General features: G+C 31.4%; 1 protein-coding gene across 2 annotated transcripts in view; it reads left to right on the plus strand.

Moving 5' to 3' along the window:
• The first annotated feature begins 299 nt into the window (after positions 1-299).
• Positions 300-12377, plus strand: part of LOC145267216 (uncharacterized) — a 176663-nt gene continuing 164585 nt past the window's right edge. Inside the window, exons 1-2 of one of the 2 annotated variants that reach the window (XM_080123278.1) lie at positions 300-893; positions 3839-4036. In XM_080123278.1, the coding sequence (XP_079979404.1) occupies positions 450-893; positions 3839-4021 (627 nt within the window). In that variant the 5' untranslated portion in view covers positions 300-449 and the 3' untranslated portion in view covers positions 4022-4036. Of the gene's footprint in view, positions 894-3838; positions 4037-12377 lie in introns of those variants that run through there. The other variant, XM_080123280.1, reaches the window with a different exon arrangement.

Consider the following 12377-nt stretch of genomic DNA (forward strand, 5'->3'; position numbering starts at 1 on the left):
GACGGACCGAAAGCATTCTTCCAACCTGGATTAAATAAAGAGTTCGGTATAAAAGTACATGACAGTCCCGAACTTCTCTTGATGATATGCGAAATTACCTCGTTTAAAACGATGTGAACACAACAGCAATCATGAAAACACAATTATACACAGTATTTATACTCAGCTCTCGTTTCCAAGGAAGAAGAATTTAAAATAAATATTTCGAAAAAAGTCTGAATATAAACATGTGCATTTAATTCGGATGTTATTCAATGAAGTAAAAAAATAATAAAACATTTCGTATTAGTGGCGTTTGTGCTTATGACGTAAAAATGATATCGACGAAAATATTATTATCGTCTTAAAAATAGTGAACACTTATACGAAGTGTTCAAACCTGTCTTCTTGTCATTCGATATAAAAAAGGGATTAAATAAACAAGAAAAAAAAATTCTACAGAAAGAAGCATGACCGAAGAACTTGAAGAAATTTTCATGAAATTTGCAAAGCTCTCAGGTGCCAAGACGCCTGAAGAAATGAAGCAAATGAACTCGATGGCTTGCACTAAAATGGTGAAAGATTGTCTTCCAATGGAAATAGAAAATATTGTCGACGAAAACGTCTTTCCGAGATACAAAGAGATGGGAAGGCCTTACATGCTTATCAAAAACTTTTCACAATTTATTCGATGTTGCGCCCATGAATACGCCAAATTGAAAACCAATAACTATACACTTGTGGAAACAGCAGCTGAAGTGCAGAATTACTACAATGAATTTCTGATTAAACTCAAAGACGGTGTTGCCAATGTACACGTGGAAGGAATTACGAATACAGCAACGTACACGGGACAAGGAAATCAAGTTTGTGTAGAAGCACATTCATCCGATTTTGAAGTGAATTACAAAACGGTAAGAAGTGGCAGTAAAAGAGTAACATTCAAAATAGAGGATTAATACAAAATTAAAACAAACAAAAACAAAACGCCAGTCACTGTTTTCAAGCAGTAATATAGTGTATCCGTTAGCGAATTATGTGTTTTCGGTTCGCTTTGCTAATTACGTATGCACATTGAATTATATAAAAACTGAAAATGTAAGAGAGTGCTATCATAAATAATAATCAACAATTAAAACGAGAATCACGCATGCACCATTAATTTTCATGAGAACAAAATAAGAGTAAAAATTTAAAAAATAACCTAATAAAATAAATAACAATTACTTGTTTTACTTTAAATAACAAATTATTGTTTATTTTTTATTATAACATTATTAAATAACAAATTATTGTTTATTTTTTATTATTTTGTGACAAAAATGGGTTTAATTACGTTAGCCCCAGAGCTTTATTTACTAGCGACTTGACTTTTCGTAAATGATACGCTCTCTTTCGTATGGAGTGTATGCTTCCACAATTAGGAGTGTCTAATTAATATGCTCATTGCTAGGAGACACAGAAAATGTATAAAGATATTATTAAACCATAAGGAGTCAAAAATTGTGTCGTCAATCCTATTAGATCGTGAAGTTAGACTTATGAATATCGTCTATTACTACTCTTCTTTGTATGAATTCATGTTTCTCTATCTCCGTCTCTTACCTGTGTATTTCTCCCTCGATTTCGTCACAAATAATGATAGTTTGGAGTTAGAATTTTTATTTTGTTCGCGTTAGCCGAAACAAATAATCTAGCCGACACTTTTACATAAAAAAATGTGAAAATAAATTCTGTAGTTTTATTAGACACTAGTCTTCTCCTCATTACAAAATTCGCAATTTCAGTTGATTGTTCCCTACTCAATTTTTAGTTTTCTTTAAGGAAAATAACGATGCCTAAAAGATAAACGTGATTCCTGTCAACCTACTCTGTATAAGTTTTATTAGAGATGATATTATCATTTATACCTCGGGGAACTGGTAGTGCTGTGGAAAAGACGGAGCAGACGTTTGTAGAATGTTACGACGGCACGGAGACACTCTACCAGTCGGTGGCTTAAGGAAACCATGATAATGCTTCATTTTGTTCCAGTATTCGATCGTACTGTATTTGTTTCGTAACGAAAACGACACAGGCTTACTACGGAATACATAGGAGCTAACTAATGGAGAAACATATTTTAACAAGGCAAGACAATCGTATCAACCCGGAACAATCCCTACAAGCAATCACAGACAAATAGGATATCATAAAACCCAGGAAGCTACGGTAGGTAACACTTCTAGTTATTTATTGTGATAAATTTTGTTTGGTTTAATCATTTGTAAAAGTTACTCATGCATAGAACTTTTTGTTATAACGTTTTATATTAAGTATATAGAGAGACAAAAGGATGAAGGCAAACCAAACACTATTGAACAATTTTTTGTCATGTTACAAAGATGTTTATCTTTACTAGGAAGCCTAATTAAGCCAGAATTAGACGCTTTGAAAAAATGTGTTATTTAAATCGACCAGAACTACGGTCAGCGAGACCGGATATTCAACGATTCTAACATCGGACTCGATCGTGGAAGATCTGAGGAGTATTCAAAAAGCACCAGTAAATAACTGCTTACTCAATTAGTAGCCACTAGAATTCTATTAAAATAGAGCAATATCAAAGCAAAAAGTGCAGTCGGCGGAATTATTATAGATGTTTTGTTTCACTACTTCATAAGGAGCCGTAGTTTGATTAAATCTGGCAAAGTTATCATATACTTTCTCAGCTTCGAGCCAAAGGTAAAGTCACTATGAACGACTTAGAAGCAGGTAGAAAATAGATAAGTGCGTCTAATAATAAAATTATATGTCGTTAACTTACAATACGTATCAAACTTGGCGCAAAATTGAATAGGGATACTCAAATCAGAATGTTGCAACTGGAAATAGTTGAGGAGGTGCAACAGGTTCGAGAGCTGCCGTAAACGGCCAGGAGTTATAAATGTTGCACAGTTTCTAGAGTCCTTTTGTTGGAATAGTATTATATCATATTCGGAGGCCTTATACCCTACTTTATTTTCATCGGGGTTACACAAGTCAACCCAATGTTCCTTTAATCACGAAATGTTAACGAAACTCAGTTCTGCTAAAGTGCAGATATATTTTGAAAATCTCAACGGGGTGAAGGCAATCAGTGTACACAAGCGCAAAAGATCGCACATGCTTGCTAGACACCAATTAAAAAAAAATAACAAACACGTGTGTCTCTTAAGAAATGTCTGTCTGTCGTTTCCTCTTTATCTCTTTTATTTCTCTCGTGTTTTTTCACGACATATATTAAGTTGGATTTTGGATGATGATCATGGCAGATTAGTTTCAGCTCATCTTTCGAGTAAAAAAAAAACTTACTTATTCACTTTTCAATATATAAATTAAATTTTAATAAGAAAATCTGACTTATTAATTCATTTATTGCGGACTATTATTCCTGTTGTTTCACGACGTTTCGGCCAACTGTTCCTCTGCCCTATGTCATGTGGTAACCGCGACGGATAGGAACTTCGAATCTGCTAACTGCATTCTCAGCTTTCACTGCCATCCGTAGTTTTTTGTCGTCTCACCACGTGTTGGCCAAGTAAGCCTCTGGCCGCATTAGGGTAGGATTGAAACCGCTATCTTCAGACAATGCTCATCTGGAACCGTAGAGATTAAACGGTTCTATCAACTGCGCCAACCAGCCCCGAAGGAGGGATCAAGTTTGGATTTTTTGATCTTATAAATCCACGTTTATTTACTAGCTGATCTTGCATGGTCGGGTCCGTACCGAATGGTATATATATTATTTTAATTGGAAATCATTATTGAGATGAGTATTATTTATATCAAATTATTTATTGCTGACTATTATTCTCATCTTCATTAATTCTTGTTTCAGGACATTTCGGCCAGCTATTCCTCTGGCCTTCGTCAGATGGCAGTGATTGCTGAGAATGCAGTTAGGAGATTTGAAGATGCTATCCGTCGCAGTTACCACCTAACGAAAAGCATAGGAATAGTTGTCCGAGACGTTGTAAAACAACAACCAATAAAGATGAAAATAATAGTCCGCAATAAATAAATTAATATAAACAAGACTCATCTCAATAATGAATCCCAATTATGAAAATGTGACTGTCTCTAATTTTATACAACATACATTTTTATTGGATATTGCTTGCTAGTATTTATGAGAATGACGCTTATAACTCGTACAGAATATGCGACGAAATAACATGACGCCGACAGTATATAAACTCTTGATCTACTATAGTGTTATATTGTCTATAGATTTATCGTTTGTTCCCACATGGAGTTGGTTGACGTTCCTATGGTATAATAGCCGTTCTAGAGACGTCCATACGACGAGATGGACGGAGAAGGTTACAGAGTCCGGTAACGATAGAGTAGTTTTTTGTGTATATTTATAAGAGACTTCAGCGAGGACATTGTAAAACGTAATTGTCCATAGCCATCTAAAAGGGAAGTAAATAACTTGACTACAGGAAATGAATAGACCAGGGTGCTCTCTGTAACTTCTTGTCACCTGCTCGGTCAGAAGCCTTATGCACTGACACGTAAAGATTTCAATTCTACAAGAGAGAGGTGCCTAGGTGAAATAGGAACCTTAATGGATTTTGATGGAAGAAAAACTGTGTAATAAGTCTAAAATGTTCACTCTGGATTTATATTACTATGTAAAACTAAAGGAGTGCAAGAACATACACTCATCACGCAGGGTCGGAATGAGTTTATGATTGAAGTAGAAGGTAGACCGATAGATACGCTGATCCACAACATATCATTTAGCAGTTTTCGAAGAGTGAGAAATGGAAAGCGATTCTAAAGGATTATAATCTAACAGTTACCTTGTTTAACCTGTCAATTTGTTCGCTTAATAGCATTGTTTATTTTGCTTAAATTAAGGAAAACGAAATATTGGTCGGGGCTAGATATTACTCAAGATATGGATCAAGAGTAAACATTTACAAGACTTGTTTGAAATGATTAGATTTCAAATAGCCTTTTACCCCAACCAATAAAAGCTAAGTGCGGTGAACCTATTATTTAATAGTAATGACAGTTGTGAAATTGGGCTTATTCACGTATACTTTTCGATGGTTTCTAACTAACTAACTAACAACAACAACGACAGCAACCACAAAGAAATCAGCTCCGACACTAAAAGACGCAAGTCATAAAGCGAACGCCTGTGATGTAGGCACATGATTGGGGTTCAACCTAACTCCTTTCGCAGAATTGACACATGTGCTCCCTAAGGGCCCCAAAAGCACTATTGTCTTTCAACGGAACATACAAGCTTACGAGAGACTGAAAATGCTCAGTTCTTCCATAAAAAGGAAATCACTCTCATCCTGACTAGGTAATCAGGGAAATTCGAATTTAAATGGCATGCCGAATTATCCCTTCACACAAAATAATTATCAGTAACAAACGAAAATAAACAAGACATTTGTTGAAATAGCCGAGTAATGTGTACACACCGAAAATAAAAGTTGACATTGAAAGTGTAAACTAAATATGAAAAGGACAATAACTAAAAAAAAAAAAAATAAGCCCATGTTCAGGAACAAAAAAAAAACATTGTGAAAAAAAAAATAAACAAAAAATCAAAAATAAAACAAAAGTAAAAAAAACATTAAAAATCCACTGTCCATGAATCGGACGCAAAATAATTTAATGTAATTCTTTGTAAGAATCTCTTTGCTCTTTACATAATGGGTAAAGAGTATTCTTTATGAATGTATTATATGTACTAGTGATAGGACGACTCCAATATTTTTCCCGATTCCAATGCAATTACCGATTCTGTACAAAATTCTCTATACCGATAGAATTACCAATTCCGATTCCGAATCTTTATAAATCTCTAATTATTTAACTATTAGCAATGGGTGCCCGGCGTTGCCCGGGTATTTTGAGGTGTATGCTGAGCAAAAAAAAAAAGATCATTTTTTTTTAATTTGACCACTATTATAGCCCCTTAAAATTTATTGTTTAGGGCTCAAATAAAGTTATTAAGTTAGATCCATGTCAAAGGAACCTATATCTCCATATTTCACGTATGTTAACTCCAAATTGTAGGAGGAGTTTGGTAGAGTTCTCAAAGGTCAAATCGGTGAACTTTGACCTTGTAATTGCCAAATTTCTGTCCGAAAACGAATCACATCGATTTTATCGAATCTCAGTATCCTTTATATGAAATTTCGAGTCTGTAGACTGAAAATTGACAGAGTTATTGCGTAGGGAAATGCATCCAGACACACAGAAACACCCACAGTCACTTTCACTTTTATATATATATGCATATATATATATATATATGTGTGTGTGTATATATATATATATATAATTACATCATTTATTCACATTAATTTAATATACGAAAGTATAGATTTATGCGTAAACTTAAGTATTTACTTCAAAAGTGCTCAATACGTAGGTAGAACTACTTAGTAATTTATAAAATATATATGGCGATTAAGCTACACTGAATATTCTGCGTTTCATCCAACTATAGGATTAATCAGGCTTACGCGCGAATTCCGTGGTTGCTTCTTGTTTTTATATATGTTGAGGATTTCTAGTTGGCCAATCAGCTTTCTAGTATCCACCGCGCCCCTTCCTATCAGCCAATGGGCATGCAGTTTATCAAACAAAGGATCTTTTTTAGAACTAGGTCAGTGGTTTTAGGTAGACGTTCTCCTTTTTTATACATATAAATATACCTATGTGTATGCACATATATATATATATATATACATATATATATACATATATGTGTGTGATCGTTTATGTATATTCATGTTTATTTAATTTATTTATTTGTTTGTTTTCTATTGTTATTGTTAGTTTTAAAGCTATTTTTTATCGCTATCCTAGAGTAAGTTTTATTTTGTGAACACAGTTGTTTGCTATTTCCCGCCGACAGTTTAATAGATTTTGAGGTTCTTTAAAGTACAGGATAGAAAATTTTTCATGGAGGCATAATTTACATGGGTCGTCTAAATGTCTGCATGTGGTAGCTTGTCTCGTTATTTTCAATTCGACTACCGGCGAATGTCCGCTTTCTTCCTTAAAAATTTCTTCCTTAAAAATTAAAACGTAAAAAAAAGAATCCTATGGTTTAAAAACCCTTTAAAATGCGAAAACAGTAGACCTTTTGATAAACTTTGAAAATACATTTTAAACGTAATTAAAAACCTAAAATTCCACACACAACCTTACAATTTCCAACGGAAACTACATAAAATCGTTAGAAACATAAACAACTCTAATAAAATATTTGAAAAAGCAGATAAAACAAGAAACTTTTATAAAATAGATAAGCAAGAATATAACAAACTAATCACAGAAAACATTACAAAAAACTACAAAAATCTAGACACAAACGAATGCGACTATATAGATATAATAAAAACTGAAAGTAAACAAATTACCGATAAACTAAAAATTAGCGATAAAGTTGGAAAATTGAAACCTAGAGAGTCATACATTCTGCTTAAAGATCACAAATGTGACTTTAATAATAATCCCAGCACCCGCCTGATAAACCCAACTTAACCAGAAATAGGTAGAATTAGCAAAACTATACTTTCTAGAGTAAACAAACAAATCAAACATGACCTAGATCAAAACCAGTGGGCAAATACTACCGAAGCAATCACCTGGTTTAAAAATATAGAAAACAAAGATAAATGTACGTTCATACAGTTTGACATCATAGACTTTTATCCCTCGATATCTGAAGAACTTTTTAACATTGCCCTAGAATTTGCCGAGGCATACACTGATATATCCTCAGAAGAAATCAACATCATTAAAAAATGTAGAAAATCAGTTCTAATAAATAACAGTAACCAATGGATAAAAACTAAAATGAAAAATTCATTCGATTTGGCGATGGGTGCAAGAGATTCTGCAGAGACATCAAATCTTGTGGGATCATTCATTCTATATACCCTCACAAGCATATTCGATACTACGGATATCGGCCTATATAGAGATGACGGACTAGCTATAAAGAAACTCCGACAAAGTCAAGGGAGAAAATTTTAAGAAAATCATACACAAAGAAATGAAAAAATTAGGCCTTAAAGCGGACGTATAAGCAAACATAAAAATAACAAACTTCCTGGACGTCACGTTAAACTAAGATAAAAAACACATATGCACCATACTTAAAAGATAACGCTACTCCAATTTACGTAAACCCTAAGTCCAACCACCCACCATCAATTATAAAACATATTCCTAACTCGATCGTAAGTAGACTCAGTAATAACTCAAGCGATGAAAATGCATTTAACAGGTCATACAATATTTACGAAATAGCCCAAAAAGTAGTGGATACAAAAATATCGATATCAAATATAAGCAACAAAACACCAACAAATATAATAAAATTAAAAATAGACGAAAAACAACTATAATTTGGTATACGGACCCATACAATCAACTGTTAAAAACAAAACTTGGCAAGAAATTTCTAGATCTTATTGAAAAACACTTTCCCGCAACCAAACCCTTACAGAAAATCTTCAATAAAAATACCTTGAAGTTATCTTCAATTTAGAGAGGATAATTAAGGCGCATAATAACAAAATACTAAATAAAAACAACGTAAACAACAACAAAATAAACAATAAAAAAGTAGACACCATGACAGAAATAAAACCAACACCAGCAGAATATAATAATAATAATAATAATAATAATAATAATAATAATAATAATAATAATAATTATAATAATAATAATTATAATAATAATAATAATAATAATAATAATAATAATAATAATAATAATAATAATAATAATAATAATAATAAACCAACCCCGGACAAGAACAACCATACCATAAATAAAAATACTAATAACGAACAAGATAAAAGCAATTGTAGACACCGCACACTTTGCCCAGTCCAAAATAAATGCCTAACAAAAAGCGTAGATTATCAAGCAACAATATTTGCGAAAGAAAACCCGAATAACAAGAAATATTACATAGGCATGACTTCCTTAGATTACAAAACCCGATACTTTGACCACAAAAGCACATTCAAAAATAGAAAAGAAAACACCGTATAAAAACAACACTAGCGAATAAATACTGGTAACTCAAAGAAAGCGGACATTCGCCGGTAGTCACATGGAAAATAATGAGACAAGCTACCACGTGCAGACATTTAGACGACCCATGTAAATTATGCCTCCATGAAAAATCTTCTATCCTGTACTTTAAAGAACTTCAAAATCTATTAAACTGTAAGCCGGAAATAGCAAACAACTGTGTTCACAAAATAAAACTTACTCTAGGATAGCGATACAAAATAGCTTTAAAACTAACAATAACAATAGAAACCAAACAAATAAATAAATTAAATAAACATGAATATACATAAACGATCACACACATATATGTATATATATGTATATATATATATATATATGTGCATGCATGTGTGTACACATAGGTATATTTATATGTATAAAAAAAGGAGAACGTCTACCTAAACCACTAACCTAGTTCTAAAACACATCCTTTGTTTGATAAAATGCATGCCCATTGGCTGATAGGAGGGGGCGCGGTGGATACTAGAAAGCTGATTGGCCAACTAGAATCCTCAACATATATAAAAACAAGAAGCAACCACGGAATTCGCGCATAAGCCTGACGAATCCTATAGTTGGATGAAACGCAGAATATTCAGTGTAGCTTAATCGCCATATATATTTTATAAATTACTATATATATATATATATATATATATATATATATATATATATATATATATATATATATATATATATATAGATAGATAGATAAAGGTGTGATTTCACTCGATTTTCCTAAAAACACATGGTAAATATGTAGATATTATTTAAGCGTCAAAATAAAGGTGTGGAGAATGATCTATTAATTTTAGCTCAACTGGTATTTTTAAATCAATAAATATTGATATTTTATCATTATTACCAGCTGTGGAAGATTTTGCTTTAAACAAAATTAAATAGAAAAAGACGAAAAAATCGTTTTGGTCTCGAAAAATAGGCATCAATTTTGCCGAAAATCGTCCCAACACTCATATGTACACATTGTTCTATTTATAGGAAGCTCAATATATGGCTTTCTAAAGAAACAACATAAAATATTTGTCTTTTAATTAGTAACTGATTTTAAGCAAAATTTCAATTTTATTCAAATATTAGATTACGTGGAACTAATTATGCAAATTGAAAAAAAGTATGACTACAAAATAAGATTTGGTGAAGAAAATAATTTAAATATTTTTCAGAGAAAAACAAAAATAAATAAATTGCTAGAGGTAAGTTAAATCGACTCTAATGAACACTTTATGACAAGAATTATAATGCATATAATTAAAGATATTAATTGTTAATTTTGTGTGTTTAGAGGGTAATGATATAGTGTGTATCTTCAGACTGAAATAATTATGAAATCCATTAGTTAAACTACGACTGAGAATGTTTGCATTTCATAAACTTGCCTTCATTATTTTCTATTGTGTTTGAAAATAAACCAAATCCTCTATTCTCTGAGACAGATGGTAGCATACTGACTGTAAGCAATGGGCAGTTGTAATCTGACCGTATCCGCTATCTACACAGATACTAAACTGATACAATTAGGGATGTTTAAATCGAATCCTCCTTTATTTATGCCGTTATATGCATTTATTTACGATTAAAAGAATTAGTTCAACGACGTTATAAAGGGTTAAAAAACAAGACGAATGATACGTACCAGGAACATATAACACAACACTGAAATTCCATCGCTACTTAGTGCTCTCTTGAGTATACTAATATGCAACATTTTACTTGAAATGTGCGCCCATCCAATTAGATGCCCTGCGGATATTGTTGATAATCCACAGTAGCTCCATACATCTCACTGGCAATGCGCCTTTTTCGAAGACGAAGTAACGCGAAAATAAATGATTAAAAGTATAACCGATGATCGTTAGAATAATCCGTTTAAACAAAATTGCTTATTGATATATTTGCAGTGCATTCGAATGAATAAACAAGCCCGTTTTGTGTACAACATATGACTAATTTTACTAAATTTCTACTAATTTCTCTGCACATCCGGGCATTTTGTCTAGCATAAAATGTAGCATCTGCTCCGATACTACACTTGACTATTTTATTTTTGATGAGTTTAGTAAACATCTTCCTTGAGTAATAAATTTATTAATATCTTTGTCTCACTGGAGAGTATCCCTATTTTTTCGGATGCTGGATGTTATTCGAAATCTAACTCTGCTCTCTTCTGCCTGAAACTGTCCATACAATTCCCTTCTAGTTAAAAAAAAAAAAAAAACTCGAAATAATCCTTTTATGCACACATTTATACAACGAAAGTATAAAAAAGATTTTAATTTAATTCATTCTTTAAACAAAAAGAGTCAGAATAATATTTGTTTTTGTTAAAACCATATCGTATTAGATATTTTAGATCCACTAAAATTTTATTTAAATAATAAACTTACTTCGTTTTCAGATTTCAGGTTTTATGTAGTATGAAATCAGAGAGCAACGCCAAATGTCTTCAGATTTTTTTCATATCGCCTCCTTAAAAGTGTTCAAACACACACGGGAGTAAAAATATTATTATTCACGCAATTTTCGACCCTTCTGTTAACACCACGTCAGTAGGCATTAATTATAATAAGGCATATCCTTGTCTGGATGTTTGTTTGTCTGCAATGTGATTTATATGTACAAAACGTACAGTTCCGCAAATTCATTTTAATACTGAAAACTAACTTTTACTTCAACATGATTTCTATATCTATTTAAATAAGTTTACTCATTGAGTGTGCATTTATTAATGCCCATTAAATTAGTAAACTTATTTGCATATTTCATAAAAAAAAAAAAAAAACATCTGTCTAATATTTATTGCAATGCCATTGAGAATTTGGTGTAATAGACTCCCTTTAACTGTTGTATTTAAAAACATTATTTAACGTTAATTTATTTAATATTTTAATTTTTAATTTTAATATTTATGATTTATTTGATATTTTAATTGTATTGGTTAATTTAATATAATATTTCGTTTTAATGATTTATTTAATAGGTTATGTAATTTAAATGATTTATTTAATATTTTATTTAATTTTATTGTTTTATTTTATATTGTAATACTATTGATTTATTTTATTTGTTATCTATTTATTGATTTATTTAATATTTTCATATTATTCATTTAATGTTAAATTATTTATTTATTTACTTATTTAATATTAAATTCAATGTTGCATTTAATATTTTATTTAATCTTATTGATTTATTTAATATTTTCATATTACTGATTTATAATATATTAAATTTTATTGATATTTACTTTAGTTTCAATTATTAATAGCTAACTACAATTGCGT

The sequence above is a fragment of the Euprymna scolopes genome, chromosome 42 (genome assembly GCF_053919585.1).
Source record: "Euprymna scolopes isolate OS-2025 chromosome 42, ASM5391958v1, whole genome shotgun sequence".
In the NCBI taxonomy this organism is placed as follows: Eukaryota; Metazoa; Mollusca; class Cephalopoda; order Sepiida; family Sepiolidae; genus Euprymna; species Euprymna scolopes.